This window comes from Silene latifolia, chromosome 11, assembly GCF_048544455.1.
Source record: "Silene latifolia isolate original U9 population chromosome 11, ASM4854445v1, whole genome shotgun sequence".
Lineage (NCBI taxonomy): Eukaryota > Viridiplantae > Streptophyta > Magnoliopsida > Caryophyllales > Caryophyllaceae > Silene > Silene latifolia.
The window spans coordinates 166,852,701-166,879,123 of record NC_133536.1 but is presented as its reverse complement, the minus strand read 5'-3'; the positions used below and the strand labels follow the sequence as shown (position 1 = coordinate 166,879,123).

The 26,423-nt window shown below is 36.7% G+C and overlaps 1 protein-coding gene across 2 annotated transcripts; it reads right to left on the bottom strand.

The window, feature by feature from the left end:
- Positions 1–1,627: 1,627 nt before the first annotated feature.
- LOC141612053 (thermospermine synthase ACAULIS5) lies at positions 1,628–26,195 on the bottom strand. Of its 2 annotated transcripts, XM_074430756.1 has the most exons (11): positions 25,963–26,188; positions 11,115–11,145; positions 10,838–10,873; positions 10,619–10,713; positions 10,432–10,534; positions 9,160–9,248; positions 4,595–4,751; positions 3,321–3,396; positions 3,177–3,235; positions 2,899–3,035; positions 1,668–1,923 (listed from the first exon to the last, which is right to left on the bottom strand). In XM_074430756.1, exons 1-11 carry the CDS (start codon positions 26,103–26,105, stop codon positions 1,845–1,847), a joined length of 1,005 nt encoding a protein of 334 aa, XP_074286857.1. In that variant the 5' UTR covers positions 26,106–26,188; the 3' UTR covers positions 1,668–1,844. The 2 variants fall into 2 exon arrangements, with proteins under 2 accessions (XP_074286856.1, XP_074286857.1); XM_074430755.1 differs by lacking the exon at positions 11,115–11,145 and having other exon boundaries at positions 1,628–1,923; positions 25,963–26,195.
- Between the last annotated feature and the right edge of the window lie 228 nt (positions 26,196–26,423).

The window sequence follows — 26,423 nt, the reverse complement described above, 5'->3', positions numbered from 1 at the left end:
GGAGGGTTCAACAAGTCATAAGTCAAAAGGTTGATTGACCAATCACAGAGGCGATTTATACGGATATCTCGTAGGACACAATTGTGACATCGACGTGGAGTCCTAAATGTTTTATAACATTCGGTGCCCGGTCGTGGATAGGACCTCCATGGTGATCCTAAGAGTCGATTCTTTTGACTATCGACTGTCTCTTGAGACTAAGGCAGATTTTGGGTGACTTTGGTTTCTTTCTCACGGTCATCCGTAACAGGGGGCCAAGTAGATTTTTTCGGGTCATTTCATGTCGTGCTTAGATCGGAAGGAGTCGAGTTGAAGGAAATATTCAGCCTTTATCAGTTACTCGATATTTCTCAGGGCCACTCGAGGAGTCAGAATCGAAATGCATGGCCATGCTTGAATACGAATTCGTTTTATCAGTTGAGTTACTCTCTAGTCGGGGAAACCACTCTTGATACAGATCGATTGTAAAATACGACCTTTGCAGATCGGTTATCGCACATACACTTGTACGGACAAGTGGGAGTTTGTTGGAGCTGTGTCCTCCAGTTAGTGCGGATAACGTTATTACACATACACTTGTACGGACAAGTGGGAGCTTGTTTGGGGTGGTGTCCTCTCTGATTAGTGCAATAACATTTAAATCTCTAAAAGGATCAAAGGGTATACTTTTGTATTAATATCAGTTGGTCCACGTTTATCAATAACGGTTGGCTTGCTAGATAAGTTTGACGTTATTGTCATACAGATGGCGGTGATCAACTGGTCCCTAAAAGTCACACCTATAGGATACGTTTGAGAGATGTGACGGTATGAAAAAATGATCATGTTGATGCCTAATATGACTAACGATTAGTCGGAGTTATTGACTAGTAATTAGTCAAACGCGATGTTGAGATAGTTATTTAATACGGATTAAATAATAATGGCTAATATGAATTAAGCAGTTAATTCGTAAATTGAATATAAACGATTTATATTTAATTAATGTATATTGAATTTATTTAATTATACAATATTGTCTTTGTCGGACGTGTATTAATATATTAACTGAGTCATGTTACCAGTTGATACGTTAATAACCGATAACCAATGACGATTTATAATTGAAAACCCGTCATATACATTTTAGTAATTTGAAATTTGAACTACGAGTTAAAATAAGGAGGAAGTGAAAGCCCACTCCCTCCCCTGGGCTCACGGTTTGGCCGAACAAGACAAAAGGAGAGAGCCTCTCTCCTTTTGACCTAACTGAATCATTTGAAACAAAACTAGGGTTTTGGAAAAATTTCCTCTGAAACCTAGATCTCTCATCTTGCAAAAACTCACAACAATTCTCTCAATATTGCAAGGCAATTAGAGAATACATTCTAGCACAAGGGGCATAGTCTCAGACGGTCTTGGGTGCAACATTTAGGAGGAAATCTACATTGATTTCTGATCATTTTGCCGATTTGCACTAGGACCCGAGGTTGATTCTTAATCTTTATTGTTTCTCTTGTATATTTCGCTTATGACCATATTCACATGTTAAATTTGCGTTATAATCCTTAAAATTTAAGGGAATTTTACGGATATTTCCCTTCACTGTCTCGATTACCACCTCTAAATTGCAACCATGTGCCAAACATATTTAACGATAGTATATCATCAACTCATGATAAGAGCAATTTAGTATAGAATCTTTAAATTTGAATGCTTAAACACACAATTGAGAAAAAAAAAATCTTTAGCTTCAATATTTCGCACTCTTATTTTCCTGTATGCTACCTATTCAAATGTCCAACTGCATGCCAGTCATTATAGAGGGCCATGGCTAGTCGAGGCCGGATTAGCTTCGAGATTGGTCAGAGACGATTAGCGACTCCATGGCCATGGACAAACCTTGCACTTTCTTCAGTGTACACATGAGTTTCTTGCAACAGCCTGCACAAGTTTAGCAAATTAGTGATTTACTACCTTTAAATGGAATATTTTTTGCTAAAATGGGCGATTTTGACTAATTATTTAACGAAATTGGTCGACTTTGAAATTAATTACCCAAAATGGGTCCACGTCATACCCGAACCTAGGTTTGTATTTAAGTCGCCATCTCGGTTGGCGACCATACCCAAATTGCAACCAAACCTAAATTTTGCTGTTATGATAATTGAGCATAAAATCGCCATGGGGGCTGGCGACTTGGCCTAAAGTCGTCATGCACCTTGGCGACTAATATCTTGGTTTGCTGAGTATGTCTCAAATTCAAGTAGCCATGGGGGCTGACGATTTGGCCTAAAGTAGCCATGGGGGCTGGCTACTTGGCCTAAATTTTTTTTTTTCCTGATTTGGGGCTATGAAACTGGGAAGGGGAGGGGAGTCATGGAAATATGTCTTCGAAGTAAGTCGCCAAGCGCCGTGGCGATTTGACCCTTGACCATAACTTCGTAAATTCCAAGCCTACGTGGACCCATTTTCGACAATTATTTTGGGAATCGACCTATTCCGTTAAATAATTAGTGAAAATCGTCCATTTTAAAAACGGATTCCTTTAAATGTAAGTCTTACCATCCTCTAGAACATTTACTGGATTAGGCCGAAAACAATGCCTACAAAAGCACAGGCCGGTGACCCCTAAATAGAGGCCTTAAGCCTATTGCCATTGTTGATTTATATTCCACACAAGAAAATAGATAAAAATCCATAAAGTCGACGATGTTAATTAAAAAAAAAAGAAAAAAAAACCAAACACGTTGGCAATGTATAGCACGCCCCTTTTTATAGGTTTTTGTAATTGCATTTCAAGGTGCAACAACCAATTTAAGCTGATAGTTGATCCACGATCGCAACCCATAACTAGTACGGCGTACAATGTTCTAAAATAAAGTTCATTAGCTGAATAATTAATATTTAGAAACTTACGATTGAGAAAGAGTTTTGTTCAAAGTAGTTGAAGAAAGAAAGGTTGCGCCATTGAGGTAGAGCAGCTCTCCATTAACCCGATCCTTTATTTTCTCATCGATCTCTTCAGCATTTATCATAAATGGGTGATCCGAGGCCTACTCGTTAAATAACGACGAGAATGCTAACAATACATAAACATAGAATTAATATATTGATATCAATACATATATTACGATATACCGTATATAATATCCTCTAATAAAAATAACCAATTGATGACAATGGGTGGAACGTACCATAACCCATCCCCAAGTATCAGCAAACGAAGGCACATGAGTGGTATATGCTATTACATCTGCAGAATTACAGAGAGTTTATTGTATTTTGCAATTTAAAGAAATTATATTTTTATTTATTTTTAGCGGGAATAATGTAATTACATTTGAAGACTTGTCTTATTGTATTGTATATAGAAGAGAAGTCTTCCTTGTGTGTGTAAATACCTGCCGGCCCAGCCTACACATGAAGTATTTTAAGGATTAGTAAATTAAAATGGGATAGAGGATTCAGACTCTCTCAAACACACTTTCAAACCGATATGGAGTAATTTATGCATTTGAGTTCAAACCCTTACGGGGAAGTGGTTGACTTAGTTAATGGCACTCATCTTCCCAAAAAAAAAAAAGACTTCATTAAGCGCAAGTATTTTGTTTGTGAGCTAGTATGTTTTTTTTAATGTAAAAAGAGTTGTAAAGACGATTTTAATGTTAATGAGATTTATACCCAGGTCATGAGTATTATCGGCTAAATTGACAAATTGGTAAAAAAACTAAGGGGTGGTGGACAAATTGGTAAAAAAACTTCATCTTTGGACAAATTGGTAATAAAAAAGGATTAGTTGGACAAATACACCAAAAAAAACCATGCACATAATTAGAGTGTACTTAAATAACCAAATTTCTTAATCGCATATTCTACTTTACGACACGGTTGCTCTGTGCGATGACACGAAAGTGACCTTTTTTACTCCTGTGCGATGACAATTATTTATTACTCAGTATTATAGAAGGACCACTTCTCAAAAGTGATTAATTTTTAATATAAAATGTTTATTTTTTTTGTGAAATTACATAATATAACCGTCGTATTGTAAAATTGTTTCTTAATTACTCATCTTTCCAAATTCCAACTACATATTACTCCACCTCCGTCTCCCAAAAATGCAATATATATCGCTCTATTAACAACTAACTTAACTAGACTTATCAAATGAGTCTAACGGCCAGGTTACGGGTTCGGGTAGAATATGGGTCGATGCTATTTCGGATTTGGAAAATACAGGTTAGTCGGGTATATACAGGTTTCGGGGTCGGGTTAGGGTTTGATGTACGCCTTTTTACAAATGTTCTTTTTTTTTTTGGTGTATTTGACCAAGTAGTCATTTTTTTTTTACCAATTTGTCCAAAGATGAAGTTTTTTTACCAATTTGTCCACCACCCTTGAGCTTTTTTACCAATTTGTCAATTTGGCCGAGTATTATCACTCATAACTTTAGTAACTAAATCAATTGACATCTGCATTTGTGTGCTACTATGTATGGAGAGTATCTAATGGTTCAACTAATTCGCACACTTCACGATAAAAAAAAGGGGAATATGAACTGCGGGTACAACTCTACAAGTAGTGTGATTTTAAAACAAAACAAACAAAAAACCTGGGTAACAAAGATGCCATTTTCACTGAGTCTGGGCTTGAGAATTTTCTCATAGAAAGACTTGGTGTAAAGTTGATAACAAGGCCCGTCCTCAACAGGGTCAGCCAAATCTCCGACAATTATGTCGAACTTTTCTTTCCTTCCCTCTAATTCAGCCCTACACAAACACTCATAATATTTCTAATAAATAACTCCGTAAATTTGAAATTGTAATTTAATCAGAATAATTCTTGTATAAAATCGTTATATACATGTCTAATTATAAAATCAAGTGAAATTTTTCTTTTAACCTCACCGAAATAACTTTCGTCCAACCACCAATTTTCGATGATACATGAACCAAAGTCTTTGTTCAAATAGTCTTTGACAAAGTAATCGTCTTATCCTATAGAGATTTCGTGCAACCCAAAGCTAGTAGGGTTGAAATCCTCTAGTGTGTTCAACATTATTTGATTGAGTGTAATAAACCGTTCTCTGCTTTCATTTCATTTTCGTTTTGTGCCTTGTGTTGTATACTTGTATTCATTTGTTATTTAAAGTATACCACCTCGATCCACCACTGTTCATAGAACAATATGTATTTCATTTTTTAAATGGTGGTTTAATTAGTTTTTGTTGGAAGTAATGCAAAAGGCTAGTAATGTTGTCTAGATTCATTGCATTGTAGAGAAGCTTTACATTACCTCGTAAGAGAATCTCTACACTCTCACCACTAATTGCATGTTTATAGCCCCATTAACTCCATGTTTATGGTAGTGGTTATGCCTCTTTATAGTGCTAATTAATCACTATAAATATGAGAAGTATGTAGTCATTTGAGACACACACATCTTCCATATATCTCTACTAATTCTTTATGATAATTTTGAGCATACCATATGAGTTCCAACTCCTAATGGTTGAGTGCACAACTTTTAGGAGTGTTGTGTGACCTTGGGGGACGACGCCTATATCGATTTGTACCGTAGTCGGGGCGATTTCGTTTCTCATTTAGTGGCGCCTCCATACCACGACACAACAACAAATATTCTCTAATTATATCTTCGCCCCTATAGTGATAATATATTTCCAACAATTGAGAAACGAAATTTTATCGCTATTATTGTTGTTGTGTTCATTATTTTTGTCATTGGAATTATTTCTATTGGCCAAAAATATTGTTCTTCGGGTATAAGAATCAGGCCGCGGAGGGTGAGACAGCAGTTTGGTATTTTGGCCATAACTCGATCTCTAGAGCTTTGTTTGAGGCGTGTAAGATGGCGTTGGAAAGCTAAGAAGAAGGGCTACAACTTTGTAGTTGAAGCCGTGAGCAGATTCGGTCATCTTCCATCCTTACAATGGACAACAATGTCATGGTAGTATGCTGAAAGTTTTTATGAAAACTTATAAAAGAATGGTATTATCTATAATTTTATTGCTCAATTCCATTCTTGTGGTTAAGGTATGTTCTCGAAACTTTCCTTTAAAATATTTATGATGATAAATATGAAGGTTTGGTCAAATTATATATGTCTTAATCGTTCGTATGTTTAAGCTACTACTTTATTTGGTATGATATGTCTATAATCTTGGCAAAATTACTCTTTTGATAATTGATTTCAAGAATATGTGAATGAAATTGTTCCAAGTTTTTTTATTGACAAGTAGCTAGAATGATTAAGTGTCCAAGATATTGTTATGTGTACAATATGTTTATCAAGCAAAATATTTCACACATTTGGATTGGTTATTTAGTTTTGATTATAAGATAAACTAAAATTGATATTTGAGTTATGAACCAAATGTGGGGGTTAAATATTTTGTTTTAAATTGATATAGTATCTTGGATATGTGTGACAAAAATTGGAAATGATTATTTGTCAAAGCTTCATAAAAGTAGATTATGGAGAACATAATTTGTCAATTATTATATGATATCTACAAGTTGAGATGATGAATGAATGAATAATGTCTATATTTTGTTTGAACAATTATGTTTGTCACTAATTTGTGGCGTGACAACATGTGGGGGAAGACGTTCAACTTATTTGATAAATTTATTCATCAAGTTTAGAATTGATATCTTATAATTTGTGAAGAGTATGTATATATTTGATTGTGGGGATGTAGAAAAAATGATAATCGCATGTTTTAAACGTGACTAATTGAACCAAAATTAGAATTATTAATTTGTTGGATAATGGCTATGTCAATAAGTAATGGCTGCGTAAGGTTCAATTATTTATGTTATATTTTGCTTACACACTATATAAGATTATGATGATTGATTTTATATTTGTAAGAAGTCAAATTCTTTTCGTAAAATATTGTGGATTTGCAAAGCGTAAATATAAAGTGAAACAATCATCGAGATTCGTTGTTTTCTAATATAAGAATGATGATGTATATAGAGGTTTTAGTGAATAATATGATTTTGGGTGCGAAATCACAAATACTACGTGTATGTTTTATTCTATGTCAATTTATTAGAAAGAGAAAATAATAAAGAAGATTATTTGTTCTTTTAAACGACATGAGAGTAGAGCTCTTTATTTAATTAGAATAATGATGCTAATGAGTTATAAGAGAACATATTTTGACTATTTTGAGAAGTCTAATATGTATAATTGCTTCAATGTAGCTTATGCAGCTAAGTACATTTTGTTTGTGTATTCATTACCAAAATTATCATTCACATTTGGTGAAGTGCCTAAGATGCAATATTAAGAATTGCACTATGTTGGATATCTAGAAAGATACTGAATCGACCAAAAGGTAATGACGATCGACAAGGTGAGATCTATGGTGAGTACTATACATTTTCACCTTTAATGGTGATCTTATTTTAAGTCTATTGAGAAGACTATTATAACCTTGTCTATGTGTAAGCATATTATATTGCTCTTAATCTTGCAGGGTAAGATGCAGGGTGATTGTGAAGCTATTATTAGCTACTACTTAATTCTGGGGGCATGAAGTTTTTTCTAATGTTTATCTTTAGCATAATGCTAACATCAACTTAATAATGCTAAAATAGCGTGTATGACGACTTGCAGATTTACACATTTTATGCAGATTTGAGATTTGAGAAAGTTGATTGAGAATAATATGCTCACAAATTATTATCTTTGTGAAATTTGAGTGGAGCATATTTAAGCTAATGGACTAAGAAAGAAAGAAGTCCTAGAATTGTCGAGGGGAATGGGGCAAAAGCCTATTAGTTCAGGAATTTGTGGTGGATACCAGAACTTGCTATGTAAGGGTGGTCTAACGAAGCCATAGATAACTCATACTTGTGTACACTTCCCCTTCCTATGACATGTACACTATTTTGGAAGGTTGAGCATATAGCTTTTAATGGACTTATAGCCCAAAATTGGATGGTCCTTGTGAGACGGACTTGATGAGATCACCGTAATGATGAAGGTTGAGATATTTCTCTTAATGAATCTATATCCCTTTATTTGGGTGGTCCTATTGAGAAGGACTTGATGGATTCACCGCAATGTTGAAAGGTTGAGCCTTAGAGCTTTTAATGAATCTATATCCCTTTATTTGGGTGGTCTTATTGAGAAGGACCTGATGGATTCACCGCTATGTTGAGAGGTTGAGCCTTAGAGCTCTTACTGATTCTATAGCTCATGCGTGAGTGGTTTATATGGAGATAGATTTGTTGGAATCACCTACGTGAGTGTGAAGGATTGGCCTCCTTCTATGAGAGACTATGCTATCTCTCTAGAGCACTCGTGAGAATCCCAAGGTTCATTTGGCCATAAATTTGTTGAATTGTATCGCGGAACTCGTCTGGAACTTAAGGTGAGATATGTGTTTGGAATTTACTCCGGAGTCTAGGAGTTCAAGATTCGTTCACTCTCTAGGTGATGAAAGAATTGTTCCATTTCACTATGTGTTAATTCAAATCGAAAGATATTAATGCTTAAGTATCAATCCTTATTAATATGCTCAGAATTTTGTCTATCATTTGCATTAGTGGGGGATTGTTGGAAGTAATGCAAAAGCTAGTAATGTTGTCTAGATACATTGCATTGTAGAGAAGCTTTACATTACCTCGTAAGAGAATCTCTCCACTAATTGCATGTTTATAGCCCCATTAACTCCATGTTTATGGTAGTGGTTATGCCTCTTTATAGTGCTAATTAATCACTATAAATATGAGAAGTATGTAGTCATTTGAGACACACACATCTTCCATATATCTCTACTAATTCTTTATGATAATTTTGAGCATACCATATGAGTTCCAACTCCTAATGGTTGAGTACACAACTTTTAGGAGTGTTGTGTGACCTTGGGGACGACGCCTATATCGATTTGTACCGTAGTCGGGGCGATTTCATTTCTCATTCACTGGCCTCCATACCACGACACAATAACAAATATTCTCTAATTATATCTTCGCCCCTATAGTGATACTATATTTCCAACAGTTTTAACGTAAAATCAACTAAAATTTACGTAAACAACTTTCCCTTTAATAACTTCTCTTATTAAACTATTCATGTTTTAGTAATAATTAATAGATATATATAGATTAACCAATCGTTTGTATTTAGACTCAAACTTACTTTGCATCATTGATGACAAGCTCAAGCTTCTTATGGGCAAAAGCTTCTTGGTTAATAGTCAGGTATTTACGGCAGAAATCTACCACCTCCTGCAAAACGAAATCAATTATGTTCAAAGTTAAGTATTCTATAAGACAGTTTCATTATTATAGCTCTAAACATATTGTCAGTTAATATTTTTAGAGCTAAGAATTATGTATTCTTAGAGCTAAATTCCGATAAGACGGACTAAGCAAGAAATTGTATTTTTGAACATGCAATTTGTGATCCGGAAGATGTCGTTTATTATTTTTACTATTCGTCATTCAATTTCAGATTGAACTTTGAAGTATATAAGTATCAGCGTGAGCTATTTGGTTGTTTTGAATGGCTTATAATTAGGATCGCGGATCATCTAATATATTTTATAAATTACCTCTTAATTTTGTGCACTACGTTTTTCTTGTGCTACATCGTTAATTTAATATGAGATGTCATCATTTTTATTATTTGAAGGACGGGTATGATAAAATAAAGTGAGTGAGATATGAGAAGAGATAATGATTTCCCATCCTTTCAATTCCCTCCCCTCACTTTCCCTCCAAATCTCTCAATCCAAACACACCCTAAAATATTATCGTTTTCAGCGTTGTATATAGTTATAATATTTCGCTGGTATAGTGGTTAGCGTCGTGACTCTTGAGTATGCTGCGATTCAAGTTCGATCCCTGGGCTAAAATTTAAAGCAACTGTATTTTTATGGCACTCGGAATGTAGTCGCTTAGGGGGGAAGCGACTTGAATATGAGTCTAGCTTCGGGTATGATGTGGACCCATTTTCGATAATAAGTTTCAACAAAATCCCATTTTGTTAATTTCTTTAATTTTGAGCCCTATTTTAGAAAAAACAATTCACATAATCCTCTATCCATTAACTAGTTCGTCGACCTTATGCTATGTCTTGGTATTCAAAATTAAAAAGTTACTCCCTCCGTCCCGGTCATTTGTTGTCCTTTCGTTTTGGCACAAAGACCAAGAAAAGAGGAAAGAGTCAATTACTAAATGACATGTGGACTAAATTGAGTGTGAATGAGCAAATTGTTCATCAAATGCATTCCTAAAATAGAAAGGATAACAAATGACCGAGACACCCAAAAATGGAAAAGGACAACAAATGACCGGGACGGAGGGAGTATATGATTAATAGAATAATAGTTGTAATTATGTAATTTGTTTAAAAAGAAAGAAAAAAAATAAAAAGAATAATGAAAGAAGCGTGTTAAGAATGAATGACCTGATCAATGTCACACATGACAACTTTGTCAAGAGAGTTGTGTTTAAGGGCTTCTCTCGCAGCTGAACCTTCCCCACCTCCCATTATGAACACACTTTTCGGGCTGTTATCATCGTCATTAAATTATTAGACAAGCAAAACCAACGTCACTATGACTAAAAACCAATCATGGTATAAATAAACATACTTAGAATTAGAAAGGAGAGCAGGATGAATCAAGCACTCATGGTATATAAACTCATCAGTCTCTGCGCTTTGCATCTTCCCATCAATCACCAACACCTGCATGTTCATGTACGTACATGCACGCAACCAACACCTCGTGATACATGTTAGAAAAACCGATAAAATATTGGTAGAGTTAGTTCAATATTGTAGTACAATAAGGTTAGTTAGCAATTCAAACCTTTCCAAAACGTTTGGTATCAAGTAGAATGATGTCCTGAAATTCACCACAAATAACATTATACCTCCAGTGGTACAATAGTATCATACAACCAAGTTATATCTTATTGAGCTTATGTGTAATTTTATTGAGCTTTCTTAAAGTTAATTTTTTTTATGTTTAAGTGAGTGAATTCAGAAATTTTATTGTATAGCTCGACTTCTTTAAAACAAAACTCGAAAACTTTATTATATAGCTCGGATTCTAGAGCATACAACTGGTTGTAGGATCTATTAACTGGAAATTCACTTGTCCCTTTGTGGAGCACACTGACACAAAATAAGTTGTTTCAGTTAATTGTTACCTACTCTTAATTATTTTCACCTGATTTTACTCGTTTTTTTAATTTTTTTTTTTTTTTGAAGGGAAAACGGTCTTTATATTAGATCAATTTTTGCAATAGCAGAAATCGCAAGCGGAAAATCCGAAGTCATTACAATGGTATCACCTACCGTCTCACACAATCTCGCAACTAAATGGGCCACAACATTTCCACCCCTCTTGACATGGGACACACAATTACTAGGAAAAAGATGACGGAGATAATTGATATCATCGACGCAAAGACCCACCATAGTTCGGGAAGACACACCACTCCTCACTGCATTAATCAAAGACAGGGCATCACTCTCCAGCATAATCGCATTCGCCCCTCCCCTGTCTTTGGCCATTTCCAACCCAAAGATGGCAGCTTGAGCCTCCGCTACACCCACATTCCACCTCGCCCGTACCCTCCTACTCCCAATCCACATAATATTCCCAGCTTCATCGCGCGCCACTGCTCCTAAACCAATCACCCCGTTTCCTGGTACATAGGCGTCAGTATTGATTTTGATAAACCCAGCCGAGGGTGGAGTCCAATGGCTATCGTGGCTGCTCACACTCCTCAATGGACTGTCAAAAACCCGCTTGGAATAGGTGCGGTACTCAGACACCATTTTAATCATCCCCGTTATAACAAGCTCAGGCGACGGAGGCGACTCATCAAATATTCGTTGATTACGAATAGTCCAAATAGCCCACGATATTGCCAGGAATTTGCCCCTATCATTCTCCTCAAGATTCCTTAACACCCACCCAAAACGATCCCTACCCGACATGCCCATTGTGGCCTCGACAACACTCCAGCATCCACTGTCCTCCCAAATACACTTCGCCCAATCACACATAAATATAGCATGGTTAATACTTTCCTCTTCCTCACAGAAATTACATGTTGGTGTCGAGCTGCAGTGTCGTTCAAAGAGATGTTTACGCATGCCAATTGTGTCCGCACAAGCACGCCAGATAAAGTGAGCCAATTTTGGAGGGACATTGATAGACCAGATAAGACGCCAAAGAGCCTGGCTCTCCTCATCATCGCCATAACAAGCCGCCCTCATACTACCTCGTCTTCCCAGCCAATAACCCGACTTGACAGTATAGCATCCATCTTTTGTTGGCCACCAATAGAGCTCATCCGGGGGTAGTCTTTTGCTTATAGGGACTTCCAACAAACATTCCACATCAGCCTCAACCAGTAAAGTTCTCGCAGCATCCATATCCCAGCACCCCTGTGTCTGGTTGATAATACACGCCACCTTCAAAGATGGGTCGGCTTCAAGATTAAAGGTAGGAATTATCCCTGCACCCTCCCCATTCAACCACGCATCATCCCACAAGCTAACCTTATACCCATTCCCCACCCGCCATTTCAGACCCTCCAGCAACAGGGACTTAGCCCCTCATAAACTCCGCCATATAAAGCTCGGATCGTATCCCCTGCGTGCCTCAAGAATTGAGTCGTTTTTGAAATAGCGAGCTTTAAGAACACGACTAGCCAAAGACTGAGGATTCATCATTAACCTCCATACTTGCTTAGCCAAGAGTGCTTGATTAAAGACCCGTAAATCTCTAAAGCCCATACCCCCTAATGCTTTCGGCTGACACAACCTGTCCCAATTCATCCAGTGCATTCTCCGTTGAGTATCCGTCGATCCCCACCAAAAACGAGCCATAATCATATGCAACTCATCAATAATACCATCAGGAATCGCAAACAAACTCATCATATATGTTGGGATTGCCTGCGCAACAGCTTTAATGAGAACCTCCTTCCCGGGTTTTGAAAGCAGCCGCTCCTTCCAACCTCTCACCTTCTTCCAAATTCTCTCCTTCAGGTTCGCGAAAACCATCTTTTTCGACTTCCCAATAATGGTGGGCAAACCCAGATATTTCTTGTGTCTATCAACCTCGCGCATTCCCAGCCTACGCTTAATATCGTTCCTCTGCTGACTTCCGACCCTTTTGCTAAAGACAATTTCCGATTTATCATAATTAATTTTCTGCCCCGATGCTCTCTCATACGTGCTAATAATGTTAGCAATAACCGAGCATTCCTCTGTATTAGCTCGAGCAAAAAGAATACTATCGTCGGCAAAGAAAAGATGTGAAATTCTAGGCGCACCTCGACAAATACGCATACCGTGTATTTGACTGTCTCAAAGCCTCCGGGAAGCAAACAAGAGAAGACATCCGCACAGAGAAGAAAGAGATATGGTGAAATAGGATCGCCCTGCCGCAAACCCCTGCTTGGTCGAACACAACCAGTTGGCTTGCCATTGATTATGAAGGATTGCGTCACAGTCGATACACACCTCATAATTCGCGTCCTCCACCCCTCCGAGAAGCCCATATGGCCCATCACCTCACCTAAGAAACACCACTCAACACGGTCGTAGGCCTTGCTCATGTCTAATTTTAGTGCAATATTTCCCTGTCTTCCTTCCCCTCCTCTCTTCATAGCATGGAAAATTTCAAACGCAAAAAGAGCATTATCCGTAATAAATCTCCCGGGAATTAAAGCACTTTGATTCTCCGAAATAATATCGTTTAAAAACCGTTTAAGCCTGTTAGCAAGAGTCTTCGAGATAATCTTATAAATCACATTACATAGGCTAATAGGTCTAAACTCCGTCATTTTCTTCGGGCTATTGCACTTCGGAATTAACACAACCAAGGTCTTATTGAGAGCAGCCATGTCACCTCCCCCCTCCCACCAGTCACGAACAAAAAGGCACACATCCGGACCCACAATATTCCAATATTTTTGGTAGAAAAGAGCATGTAATCCATCCGGCCCCGGGGCTTTATTTGGATGCATATTAAAAAGCGCGCACCTGATTTCTTCATCGCTTAGAGGGCTATCCAGAATGTCATTCATCTCGGGAGTAACAATATTATGGACACACGATAGAGTATCATCAAACCCGGTGGGATTATGTGACCTGAAAAGATTATTAAAGTATGACCCAATAATATCCGAGATTTTCTCTTCTTCGGTTTGCCAATTGCCCGCGTCATCCTCGAGCCCACAGATTAAGTTCTTCTTTCTCCTTTGGGTATCTTTATGATGAAAATACTTCGTGTTTTTATCACCATCCCGTAGCTCACTCCGTCGGGCCCTAGAATACCAGTATGTTTCCTCCTGCATACGACATACCTCTAACTCCTCGACAATGGTACGGCAACGACCTAGCATATCTGCAGAAGGGGCCCTTCGTTGCCACCTCTCCAGTTCCTCCTCTAGCTCGCGTATCCTCCGTTTCAGGCAGCCAAATTTCTGTCTGGCCCATCTCGTCAATTTCCGTGAGCACGTCTCAACCTTATCGACTACAGTCCACCCTGCAACTTCATCCCAAGCTTCCTTCACCACTTCTCCACATTCTGGTTCAGCCATCCAAAAAGGTTCAAATCTAAACCCCCTGCTACCTCATCGACCTAGGCCCGCTTCCACTTCATGAATGAGAATAGCCCCATGATCAGAGAAAAAAATAGGAAAATTTCGAACTTCAACATTTGGGTATAGGTTATTCCACTCCACCGTAGCTACTGCACGATCCAATCTTTCCCGAACAAAATTCCCATCCCTCAGGCCTCGCTGCCACGTGAATTTGTTACCTTTAAAGCCAAGGTTAATGAGCCCACAATCATCCAAAGTTGTTCGAAAGTCATCCATTCGCCTCTCACGCCTAGCCGCACCACCCTCCTTCTCATCCTCACATAGAATCTCATTAAAGTCTCCAAAAAGAATATGAGGAACACTACTGTTATTTTGACAAAGAACTCTCAACATCTCCCATGTTTTGTGTTTATTTGCTTGCTCCGGCCATCCATACACCCCCGTCGCCTTCCATAAAACATCTCCCCCCTCACCCACCACATTGACAGCTACATGATGCTTATCATAGGACACAAGATGGACATTAATGTCCTTCCACCATAACCCCAGACCACCCGACCTACCACTACTACTAAAACAAAGACCCGACGTAAAACCACATTTATTACGAACTTTCTCTAAATCTCTAGCACTAATCATTGTCTCCATAACGAAGACAATGTTCGGGCTTTCCCTCCAACACCAATCACGGAGGGTACCAACTGTCAAGGGAATGCCCAACCCTTGACAGTTCCAACTTAAGATTTTCATTGTTGTTCACGGGGTTGAACCACGTCAACCTCCGCTACTTCAGATAAAGAAACGTCACCGTCATTCGACATTCGAACTTTCTTCACCCCTCCTTCGGGAACAACACTCCCCAAACAATCCTCCCCTACCCCTTTCTTCCTCTTACCCATGTTAACCGTCATTCCACCATCACCACTCCCTTTCTCCTGATTCACCAACCCGCCATGACAACCACTGGAACGTTTTACTTTGATAAACTTCCTTCCCCCCTCCCTATTCACTATGGTGTTATCTTCTTTGTTAACCTCCATAGCCAACGATTCAACCCCTCCAGCTGTGAACTCCCCCATACTCTCAGACGACATAGCCACCACTGGCTCCTTCTCATGCCCATGTGCCCGCGTCAACGAGACCCCCCTTAGCATTTCAACCATTCTACTAAGCTCCCTCTCCTCCACCTCCACTTCATTTTCCTCGTCATCAAAGAGTTTTTTTGCGCATGACCCGTTCTTGTCCCTGTGTCCCCCACCTCCCTGATTCACCCTCCACGGAGAGGCTTTCATCCAATCACCATATCTTCTGCCTTCTCCTATAGGACCCCTACGATCCCCACAATCCTTCTCGCCATGTCCTACCCTCCCACAAATATAACAGAATAAAGGCGGGCTTTCATAGGAAATTCGAACACGCCATTTTTTGCCACCTTTAAGCTTCATATGAATAGAGTCAACGAGGGCTTTTCGAACATCAATGATAACCCTAAGCCGCATTGATCTATTAATCATGGGATTGGCAGAATTATCAACCGACACATACGTACCAATAGCATTTCCTATATTGCACGCATTCTCTAGATTTTGCCTACCCATAATTGGAAGATCGTAGACACGAACCCATATAGGGGAAAAATAAAGAGTTACCTCAGTGGGAATGGCCTCACCATTTAACTCTGCCAACACTAAGATATGTCTTTCGAAATGCCATGGCTGTTCCTCCAAAATCCGAGCCTTGTCCTCCCCGTCATCAAATTTGAAGGTAATAATCTTCTTCTGCTTATCAACAACCTCGCCTACCACACCTTTGGTTTTCCAGGCCGCCACCATGGTATCGATCAGGGCTTTAAGGTTAACATGTCGTTCCGTCCAAAGCTGACCCACCACGCACAAATTGGATACGTCAGTCTCATCCCCATCCCCGGCCACCCATTCTAACTCCACGCCATGTTCCAGTCTGGTATGGTCACCGTCCTCCTCCTCATTCCGCCGGATTTGCAATTGTGCAGTGGAATTAGACCTCTCCATCAGAAAAGCAATACTCAAAATTAGGGCAGAAAGAAAACCACTTACTAACACGGAAATCCAGAGAAAAATGCTACAGGACCAAAATTCAAAGAAACACATAGATTTTTCTATAAATGATTGAGTTTTTGTGTGGAATGATGAAAAAATGAAGATTTTTGTGAAAAATTTTGATAACTGTGTGAGAAAAACCTAGAAATCGTCTAGGGGCTCTCAAACCCTCCCAAGGAAAAAACCCTAGAGGGAACTCTTTGTTCTTGTGATTAGATGGATGTGTTTTTAATTAATAACACTGTAATTATTATTGGAAGATTATATTCGTATGGTGTGAATATGAAATATATTAGTGCATAATATCTTCTCTTATATGTAAAGTGTTTAATTAGTTTCCTATCTTCTAGCCTTAGTATTAGGAAAGATTAGATCTTATGGCCTTAGTTTTGCTATATATGTAGATGGTGTATTACGTTTCTTTTATCAAATAATATCAAAAGCTTTCAACCATTCTTCCTGTTTGCATTTCTTCATGGCATCAGGAGCAATTCGATCCTAATTAAAAGCTTCCGCAATTTTCAGAACAATTAATAACACAAAAAAAAAAACAATGGCTGCACGGATGAACAATGAAGAAAGTAGAGGTTGTGGCTTCGTTTCAAATAATGGAGCAAAGGATGCAGATCCAGTCAGATGCACGTACTGCACAAAGTTTTACCACACCGAGTATAATTGCTGGGAAAAACACCGCCGAGGCCGCGGACGACGTGGATACAGACGTGGTGGCAGAGGCACAGGGAATACTTTTCAGGTAGGAAATGCAGCAATAGTGAATGAAATAGAGACACAGAAGCTTTCGTTCACGGCAGAGGAAATGACACAGTTGCGTAGCTTGCTCGGTGCGAAATCATCAGACGGTAATCAAAAGATTGCAGGTATGAATAATAACATGATTAATTGGTTATTGGATAGTGGTGCCTCACACCACATGACTGGACAAAGGGAATTGATCACAAAAATAAGACGAGAAGCACCTTCCAAAGTGACCTTACCAGATGGGACGCACATAGTGGCACAAGAACATGGAGAAGTCGTATTGAACGATAATTTTGTTCTAAAAGATGTCTTATATGTCCCAAAGTTAACTTGTGATCTGATTTCAGTACAACAGTTGATTAAAGAGAATAATTGTGTTGTGACTTTTTTATCGACTATTGCGTTATACGGGACCAATCTACGAGGATGAAGATTGGACGCGGGGAGCAGCGTGATGGGGTCTATTATTTGAAGAACGACAAAGTGCAAGTAGCTCGGACCAGTGCTAAGCAAGACACACGACTTTGGCACAAATGACTAGGTCACCCATCTAGCAATACTTTATCTCTTTTCAATAATTTAGTTGGTGTTGATTTGTTATGGAACTCCAGTGACATTTGTGATGCATGTTGTCGAGCGAAACAAACACGATCGGTTTTTAAACTTAATGATAAAAGAAGTTCAGACTTATTTGCTTTAATACACTGTGACATTCGGGGTCCATATCATGCTAAGAGTCACTCGGGTGCACAGTATTTTCTCACAATTTTTGATGATAAAAGTCGAAATGTGTGGGTTTATTTGATGCGTGATAAAGGAGAAGTGAGTAAAATTATGATGAATTTTTGTAAAATGACTTTGACACAATTCGGAAAACAAGTGAAAGTAGTGCAAAGTGATAATGGAACGGAGTTTCTATCTGGGACTATGAGAGAGTATTATGGCGAGAATGGGATAATTTTTCAGACAAGTAACATTGACACCCCACAGTAAAATGGTAGGGTAGAGCGCAAGCATAGACATATATTAGAAAAAGCGAGAGCCTTACGTTTCCAAGCTAATTTGCCAATTAATTTTTGGGGTGAATGTGTTCTTACTGCTGCATATTTAATTAATCGTACGCCAACTCGTATTCTCGATGGTTTTACTCCTTATGAAGTCTTGCATGGTGAACGACCTATTTTTGATAATGTTAAAGTCTTTGGTAGGCTATGCTATGCCCACAACAAGGATAGGCCGAAAGACAAATTTAATGAGAGGGGCAAGCGGTGTATTTTTGTTGGGTACCCACACAACAAGAAAGGTTGGAGAGTATACGACCTAAAAACTCGGACTATTTTTGAGTCAAGGGATGTAATCTTTTATGAGCATGTTTTGCCTTTTTCCGACATTAATTCCACAAATTCAGACGGGAAAGTGCAAACTAATATATCAGACACATACGAGGTAATAGAGAATTTTGACCATGACAAATATATTTCAAATGAAAATGTGGATTAGTCAAGGGAAGATAGTGACAATGTTTCAAATGAAAATGTTGATGAGTCAAGGGAAGAAAGTAATGCTGAAGTGAACCGAGAGTCAAATACCACTAATCATGAGCAAACCAATGAGAACGAACAAGTAGAGCAAGAGCAGACAGTGGGAGTTAGTGCACAGGTTGGCCGAGGAGCACGAGAAAAGTTTGAACCGTATTGGAAGAAGGACTACGTTTGCAAGTCGACCCGTATAATCGACCCCACTCAAGACGCTCCACCAGTTCAATCGACGTCCGCAAAGAAAGGTACCCGTTATCCAATAGCAAATTATGTCACCACCAATTGTGTTTCTATTAATCACAGGAATTATTTGGTCAACATTGATGCGGTGCGCGAGCCAAGAAACTATCTAGGAGCAGCACAAAAGGAGGAATGGCGACAAGCAATGGCCAAAGAAATAGAGGCATTGGAAGTTAATAAAACGTGGAAGGTGGTAGACTTGCCGGAAGGAAAACGAACCATTGGATGCCGGTGGGTTTTTAAGGTGAAGCACAAAGCAGATGGGACAATAGAGCGCTACAAGGCGAGATTGGTAGCGCAAGGTTATACGCAAATAGAAGGCGTGGATTACCATGAAACTTTCGCACCCGTTGCCAAAATGACGAGTGTACGGTGTTTGCTAACGGTAGAAGTGGCGAAAGGATGGTTTATAGCTCAATTGGATGTAAACAATGCCTTCCTACATGGTGATTTAGATGAGGAGGTGTATATGTGTTTGCCACCCGGATTTAAAAGTAATGGGACAAAGAAAGTTTGTAGGCTCTTGAAATCATTGTACGGTTTAAAGCAGGCTTCAAGAAACTGGTTTGCAAAATTGACTAGCTCATTAACAAGGTATGGATTCGTTCAATCACTAGCTGATTATTCTTTATTTACTTACAACAAAGATGGCATTTTCATTGGATTATTAGTGTATGTGGACGACATGATTGTCGTAAGTAATAATGAACAAGCTAGTAATAGACTAAAGACTTTCCTTGACCGAAGCTTTGGAGTTAAAGATCTTGGAAGGCTTAAGTATTTTTTGGGAATAGAAGTTGCAACCGGGTCAAAGGGATTGTTTCTTAGCCAACGCAAATATGCATTGGAAATTGTGAAAGAGGCTGGGATGGAAGGAGCAAAGCCAGCTATTACTCCCATCCAACCGAACCATGGATTAGCGTTGGCAAAAGGGCGACTATTGGGCGATCCAATGAAATATCGAAGACTAGTGGGACGCTTAATCTATTTGACCATCACGAGGCCCGACTTAGTATATGCTGTACATGGCTTGTCCCAATTCGTCCACGCACCGCGACAGGAGCACTTGGATGCAGTCTATCGAGTAATGCGTTACATTAAGAGCTGCCCAGGAAAAGGAATCATTATAGATCGTAACTGTGACCTGGTATTGAGGGGCTATTCAGACTCAGATTATGGAGCTTGTCCGATATCAAGAAGGACGATTACTGGATATTATGTATCACTTGGTCATTCTCCTATTTCATGGAAAGCGCGAAAACAGACGACGGTGTCAAAATCCACAGCTGAGGCAGAGTATAGGGCATTGGTAGCCATGACAAGTGAACTCCTTTGGCTAAAATCTTTCCTCGAGTCACTTGGAGTCAAGCATTCCCAGCCAATGAATATTTATTGTGACAACAAGGCAGCACTCCATATTGCGAAGAATCCCGTTTTTCATGATCGTACAAAACACATCTAAATTGATTGTCATTTTGTACGACATCATCTCATGAATAAGACTATTTCCACGTCTCAAGTACGGAGCAAGGAGCAAGTGGCGGATATTTTTACTAAGGCACTCGGGAGTGAAGCTTTTGTGTATCTTCAGTCCAAGTTGGGCATAGAAACACCTAGTGCTCCAACTTGAGGGGGAGTATTGGAAGATTATATTCGTATGGTGTGAATATGAAATATATTAGTGCATAATATCTTCTCTTATATGTAAAGTGTTTAATTAGTTTCCTATCTTCTAGCCTTAGTATTAGGAAAGATTAGATCTTATGGCCTTAGTTTTGCTATATATGTAGATGGTGTATTACATTTCTTTTATCAAATAATATCAAAAGCTTTCAACCATTCTTCCTGTTTGCATTTCTTCAATTATTGTATTTATATACAGAGTAAGTAATTTATGTTGTTACGAATATGATTTTACAAAATTATTTAAAATAACAAATTTAAAAATTTGTTATATATTTCAGTTTATATGATCAACGATGTGATATTATGTCTTCGAAACGTAGAATATATATAAAGGACACTGAAACACAAGATTACATGTCTTCATCGCCTCATGGGTCATTTACCCTTTAGGTGACACAAATTATGAATGGTCGAGGATGATAGTGACACCAATTAATCAATCCAGCAAGTCTCATTAAAAACGGGCATATCCGTAACAAGTTGAAAAAAGATCAAATAATATTCAAATAGGTAGATAAGACAAAAACATAATGCTACTTACTTGACCCATCTTAAGCTTGTGATGGATATATATGCCCGTCTTCAATGAGAATTTGTGTAACCACACATAGATTTACATCTCTACATGAATATTTTCAAGCATCTTCATTTGAAAACCTTGATAAAAAAAATCATATCTTAACCTAAATATTTATACTTTTTTTTAGGTGATGAGTGAACCCGCATTTGCTAATTATTAGGTTTGGTGTGTACTGGGTAAACCCTCGAGTATACGTAATGTAGAAAATATTTATACTTATCATCAAAATATATTTTAAAAAGAAACATATATTATATTTACAATAAAAATTACAATAAAAATAACTAATATCTACATATAATGAGTACAATCAGAGTATCATCAAACCGAACAAGATCAAGTGGGAAGAATTTTTTTTGACAAATAGGGAATATTAGTTTTAAAGCCCGTGCCATTGCACGAGCATGTTTTATCCAAATTGTGATTTTATTTAGTTTTTTAACAAAATTGTTACTACTATGTATATATTAAGGTCTATATAATTCATCACGTAAAAGAGTGAAAAATTATAGTAACTGATTATCAATGGCCCTTACTTTTCGTCATAAAATGTTGTATTATTTAATATTTTTTCTTAAATGTTGTGCAAAATAAAATGGGAAGATAAAAAAATGGAGGAAGTAGTAAATTGTACTTCCTTCATTCCAATCATTTTTATACATTTGTCGAATATACCTGAGTTATATTTGAATCAAATGTATATAATTGATTGGAATAAAGGAAGTAAAAGATAACAAACTCTATTCTACTACTATAATTGGTTTCCCTTAGGACGACGGGTATATCCGTCTTAAAAGTAAATAGGTAAAATATTACGCCACTTATGTAGAGAAGATAATTATTCTGCCAGTATCTATGAACTTTTCTTTTATTTTATCCTAACTATTTGACTCGTCTTAAACTTAAGACGGATTGATCCGTCTTAAATGAAAATTTGTGCAAACACACACCTCCTCACAAATAAATGGAGCCACGTCCTAACGCCCATGGACCATAGGTCCATCATTATTTCACTTGAAATACTCAACCCAAGCCCATACCTCTCGCCTACTTCTTCTTTCAGTCTTTTTTTTTTTTTATCACTTTCACCTCCCTTATCTCGGCTCTTCATATCCATCCTTCTCCCTTTACCCATCACCTAAATCCCTAAATCTCATCAACTAACTAAACTCATCTTACCTTCTAATCTGATCTACCTAAACTCAAAATTCATAGCCATCTTTCCCATTTATTATTTGTCTTTTAGTTCTTGAAATTGAGTAACCTGATACAAAAAGGAGATTGTGTTTGCATGACTCACAAGCTTAATTTTTGGTTAGTAATAATACATTTTTATTTAGTTTACAATTTTTTTTAGTATAAATGGTATTGGTATAATTTCTATACAAATTATATACAAATATTTGTAATATACAACATTTTTACGTAATTCACTATTAATGTTTATGATTATACTTCTAAAATTTTAAATATATTTTAAATCTCAAGTTTTTCAAATTATTTATAATGTTGCTCCTTTAAAATTCAAATTGTTCCTTTGTTATTTTATATAATGTTGATACTGTTGATTAACGTTTCATAGCATCTGAACATTAAATGTGGAGGTTAACTTTCTAGAAATTTTAAAAAGATATATTTATACGGGTCTCAGGTTTACTTCTTTTTTAAAAAAATAAAAAAATAAAAAAAAGGTTGTAAATGATGATGTGGGTTAATGAGGAGGGTTAAATGTTTCTATATTTATAAAGATAAGATATCTAATTCCATACAACTTTTTAAGTTAATACCGTACTCCGGAAGTCTTTGTTTATCAAATTTAATTATTGTAAAATGTTTTTCAAAAGTTAGAAGCGTTTAAATCTAACTTTAAGCTATTGTAAATTAGTGCTATTATCTAAACTTGCGGTTTTAAGACTTGTAAAATTATGGTAGGAATTGACTAAATTATCTTTGTATGACTGGCAAAATGATGTTGAGCATTTTAAAGAAAAGTTCTTTTGTTCTTCGCGAGGATCGTCCTCCTTTCACCTAAAGGCAATCTACCAAATGAATTATTATAAAGGTTTAGGTGTACGGAGTATGGTCCTCTCGAAGGACACAAGATTTATTTCTTTTTAAATATTATTTCAGTTTTAATATAATTGTGTGTTTGATCAATTTATATTTGTTGAGAAAAAAAAAGGGATAAGGCTCTATTTTTCATGCCAGGTACCTTTTTTTTATTTTTTTTTACTTAAATAGTTTTTTTGTCAAAATTTTCAGGTAGCTTATTGTTTTCGCTAGGGTTGAGCAAAACTGGATATCTAATCCAGATTTCAAAACCGGATCGGATATCATCCATTTTTAAAATTATGAATTCTGGGGATTCAGATCCGGTTCAAATAACTGGGATATCCAAAAATCCGGAATCCAAAAATCTGGATATCCAGATTTCGGAAACCGGATTTGATCTGGTTTTATAATGCATAATAGAGTCCGCCTCAATTTAGTTTTGTCAGTAATAAAAAGATAATTTAGTCAATTCCTACCATAATTTTACAAGTCTTAAAACTGCAAAGTTTACATAATAGCACTAATTTACAATAGCTTAAAGTTAGATTTTAAAAAAATGCATCATATTATTAAGAAAATGGAATCATCTCGACTGAAAATCAACTAGTTTTTTTGGAGACAGTAATTATAAAATCGACTGAAAATACATCAAATAAAGATTATAAAAAGATAAAGAAACTATCTCATGAACTGATGAATAATGATGACTAAGGAGCTCGAGAATGGCGAGATGAGAATGAAAAAGATGATAGAGATTAATAGATTAGAGAGGCGAGATGAGAATTAAGGTTTATGTTGTTAGTTTGTGTAATTGTGTCTACTGCCTTGCATTATTATTATTATTATTGTTGTTGTTGTTGTTGTTGTTGTTGTTGTTGTTGTTGTTGTTGTTGTTGTTGTTGTGGTTGTTGTTGTTGTTGTTGTTGTTGTTGTTGTTATTTTATAATGTTTGTCTTGGTTTGTTTTTAAGTTTTTCCTCTTATTTAAGTTTTTTAAAATTCGAATCGGATTCGAATATCCGGAATTCAAAATTTCTCAATCCATATCCGATCCAGTTTCATCGGAATAAACCTGATCAGATATCCAATTTAAATGGTATCCACATATTTGAATGTTTTAATTCGGATTTCGGGTCAGATTCGCATAAAAAATTCGTATCATATTTTTTTGCTCAGCCCTAGTTTTGCCAGTGTTTGTCGAATAGCTTATTTGCCCAAATAATTTACCTAAAATGAAATGTTACTTTAGGTAGTATTTTAGATTTCAGATACCCATTTTTATTATGCTTACCCTTTTTACCCTTCAAATATTTGGAAATAAGAAAACTCCACGGCTCTTTCATTTACCATTAGGCTCGCCTAGACTGAAGGGAACAATTAGTGGGGTAATATTTTAAGGGAAATAATTACCGGAGAATTTAATCTAGTGGGGTACCAAACTCACTAAAACAATAAAATAACCGCAAATCATTACTCCCTTATTTTTTCCGCCATTTTCCCTCAATCCAAACAAGTCAGAGCTATCATTTTTTATCTTGATATCAAATACTTTGGGGTGCAACTTAATTAGTTTTTTTTTTTTTTTTTGTGACATTACTTTTAATAGTGACAACGACAATAACACAACGATAATAATAAAAGCATAAACGATAACAATAATAAATCATTTCCTTTTACGCCATTTAATCAAATATCAGTTATCTTTTCAACTAGTTTACCAAATAGTTTTAATAAAAATCAGGTATCTTTTCAAATCATAATTTTCAACTATTTTTTAAAATTTCATCTTTTTTTCAGGTTTTATTTAACTTTTCAGTTTTTAGTTAATTTTTTAACTAATTTTACGAAAGAGAGTAAACATGATCTTGTAAAACCTTTTCTACATATCGCACTTTTTTCGGCAAATTTATTCAGTTTTGGCGTGACCAATGGAGTCACATGATTTTGTTACATTTTCATGGAAACAAACAAGTTTTGCATGTGAGTACCGTTTTCAATATTGGAAAATTAGGACATTTTTAAGCTGAAATGTAGATTAGGGTAGTGTTATAGTATTACATATAAAAAAAAAAAATTTAAATCTATGAATTTGAAACAAAATAGAAGAATTTACTCCCGAGAAGATTTTACACACACTAGAATTTAAAAGAAATTGTTTAGCAATTAATCATAGGTTTTACTTGTTTTTTATAGTCCCGTGCATAAACATAATTTACATTGCGAGCTCTTTTTATTTTCTGAACAAGGAACAATAGTACGTAAATTTCTCTGATGCCGGGTGGTTGAATTTAAACATCGAGGGAGCCAAAATAAAGATTGAAAATTCACCATACCACGAACTAGTTATGCAATTGAATAATTTTAAAAATAAAAAAGTAACCAAATTCGCATATAATTCATTAGCAGAGGACCAGGGTCCTGGCTAACCCGTACCTTTTTAAAGCAAAGGACCATTTGAGATCCTCGTCGATTTCTTCTTCATACCATAACTCGTTCTTTTTGCTGGAATTATCGGGTTTATCCAAAATGGATGAGAGTGAGTTAGAGTTTAGAATTTCAATCGACTCCGTACCCATTTTTTCAAATCGAGAGAAGAAAAAGTAAATCCAAACTATTATTTGAACAAATTATGTAGGATATAGGCAGAATACTAGTAGTGAGAAAGTGAGAGCAAACAAGTTAGATATAGATGGGGGTATTTATATAGGTGACGAATTCATAGAAAGAAATCCCTTTTACCTTTTTCCAACACTATTTTAATTCTGTATCATAAAAGGGTAGATTTCAATTACTTTTTCTAATTTGTGCCTTCAATTGAAAGGGAAAATAATGACGTTTTATAATCCCCTACTTCATTTTGCTCAACCAGAAAACGACATTACTTGGTAGCTTCA

What these genes read in the sequence shown, in the direction of transcription:
- LOC141612053 (XM_074430756.1), bottom strand. Translation starts at nt 26,105, where the DNA reads ATGGGTACGGAGTCGATTGAAATTCTAAACTCTAACTCACTCTCATCC. An exon ending in TGGTCCTTTGCTTTAAAAAG is followed by an intron (nt 11,146 to 25,962) that starts GTACGGGTTAGC and finishes ATTTTGTGTCAG; the next exon opens with TGTGCTCCACAAAGGGACAA. An exon ending in ATACTTGGGGATGGGTTATG is followed by an intron (nt 3,036 to 3,176) that starts GTACGTTCCACC and finishes TTTAACGAGTAG; the next exon opens with GCCTCGGATCACCCATTTAT.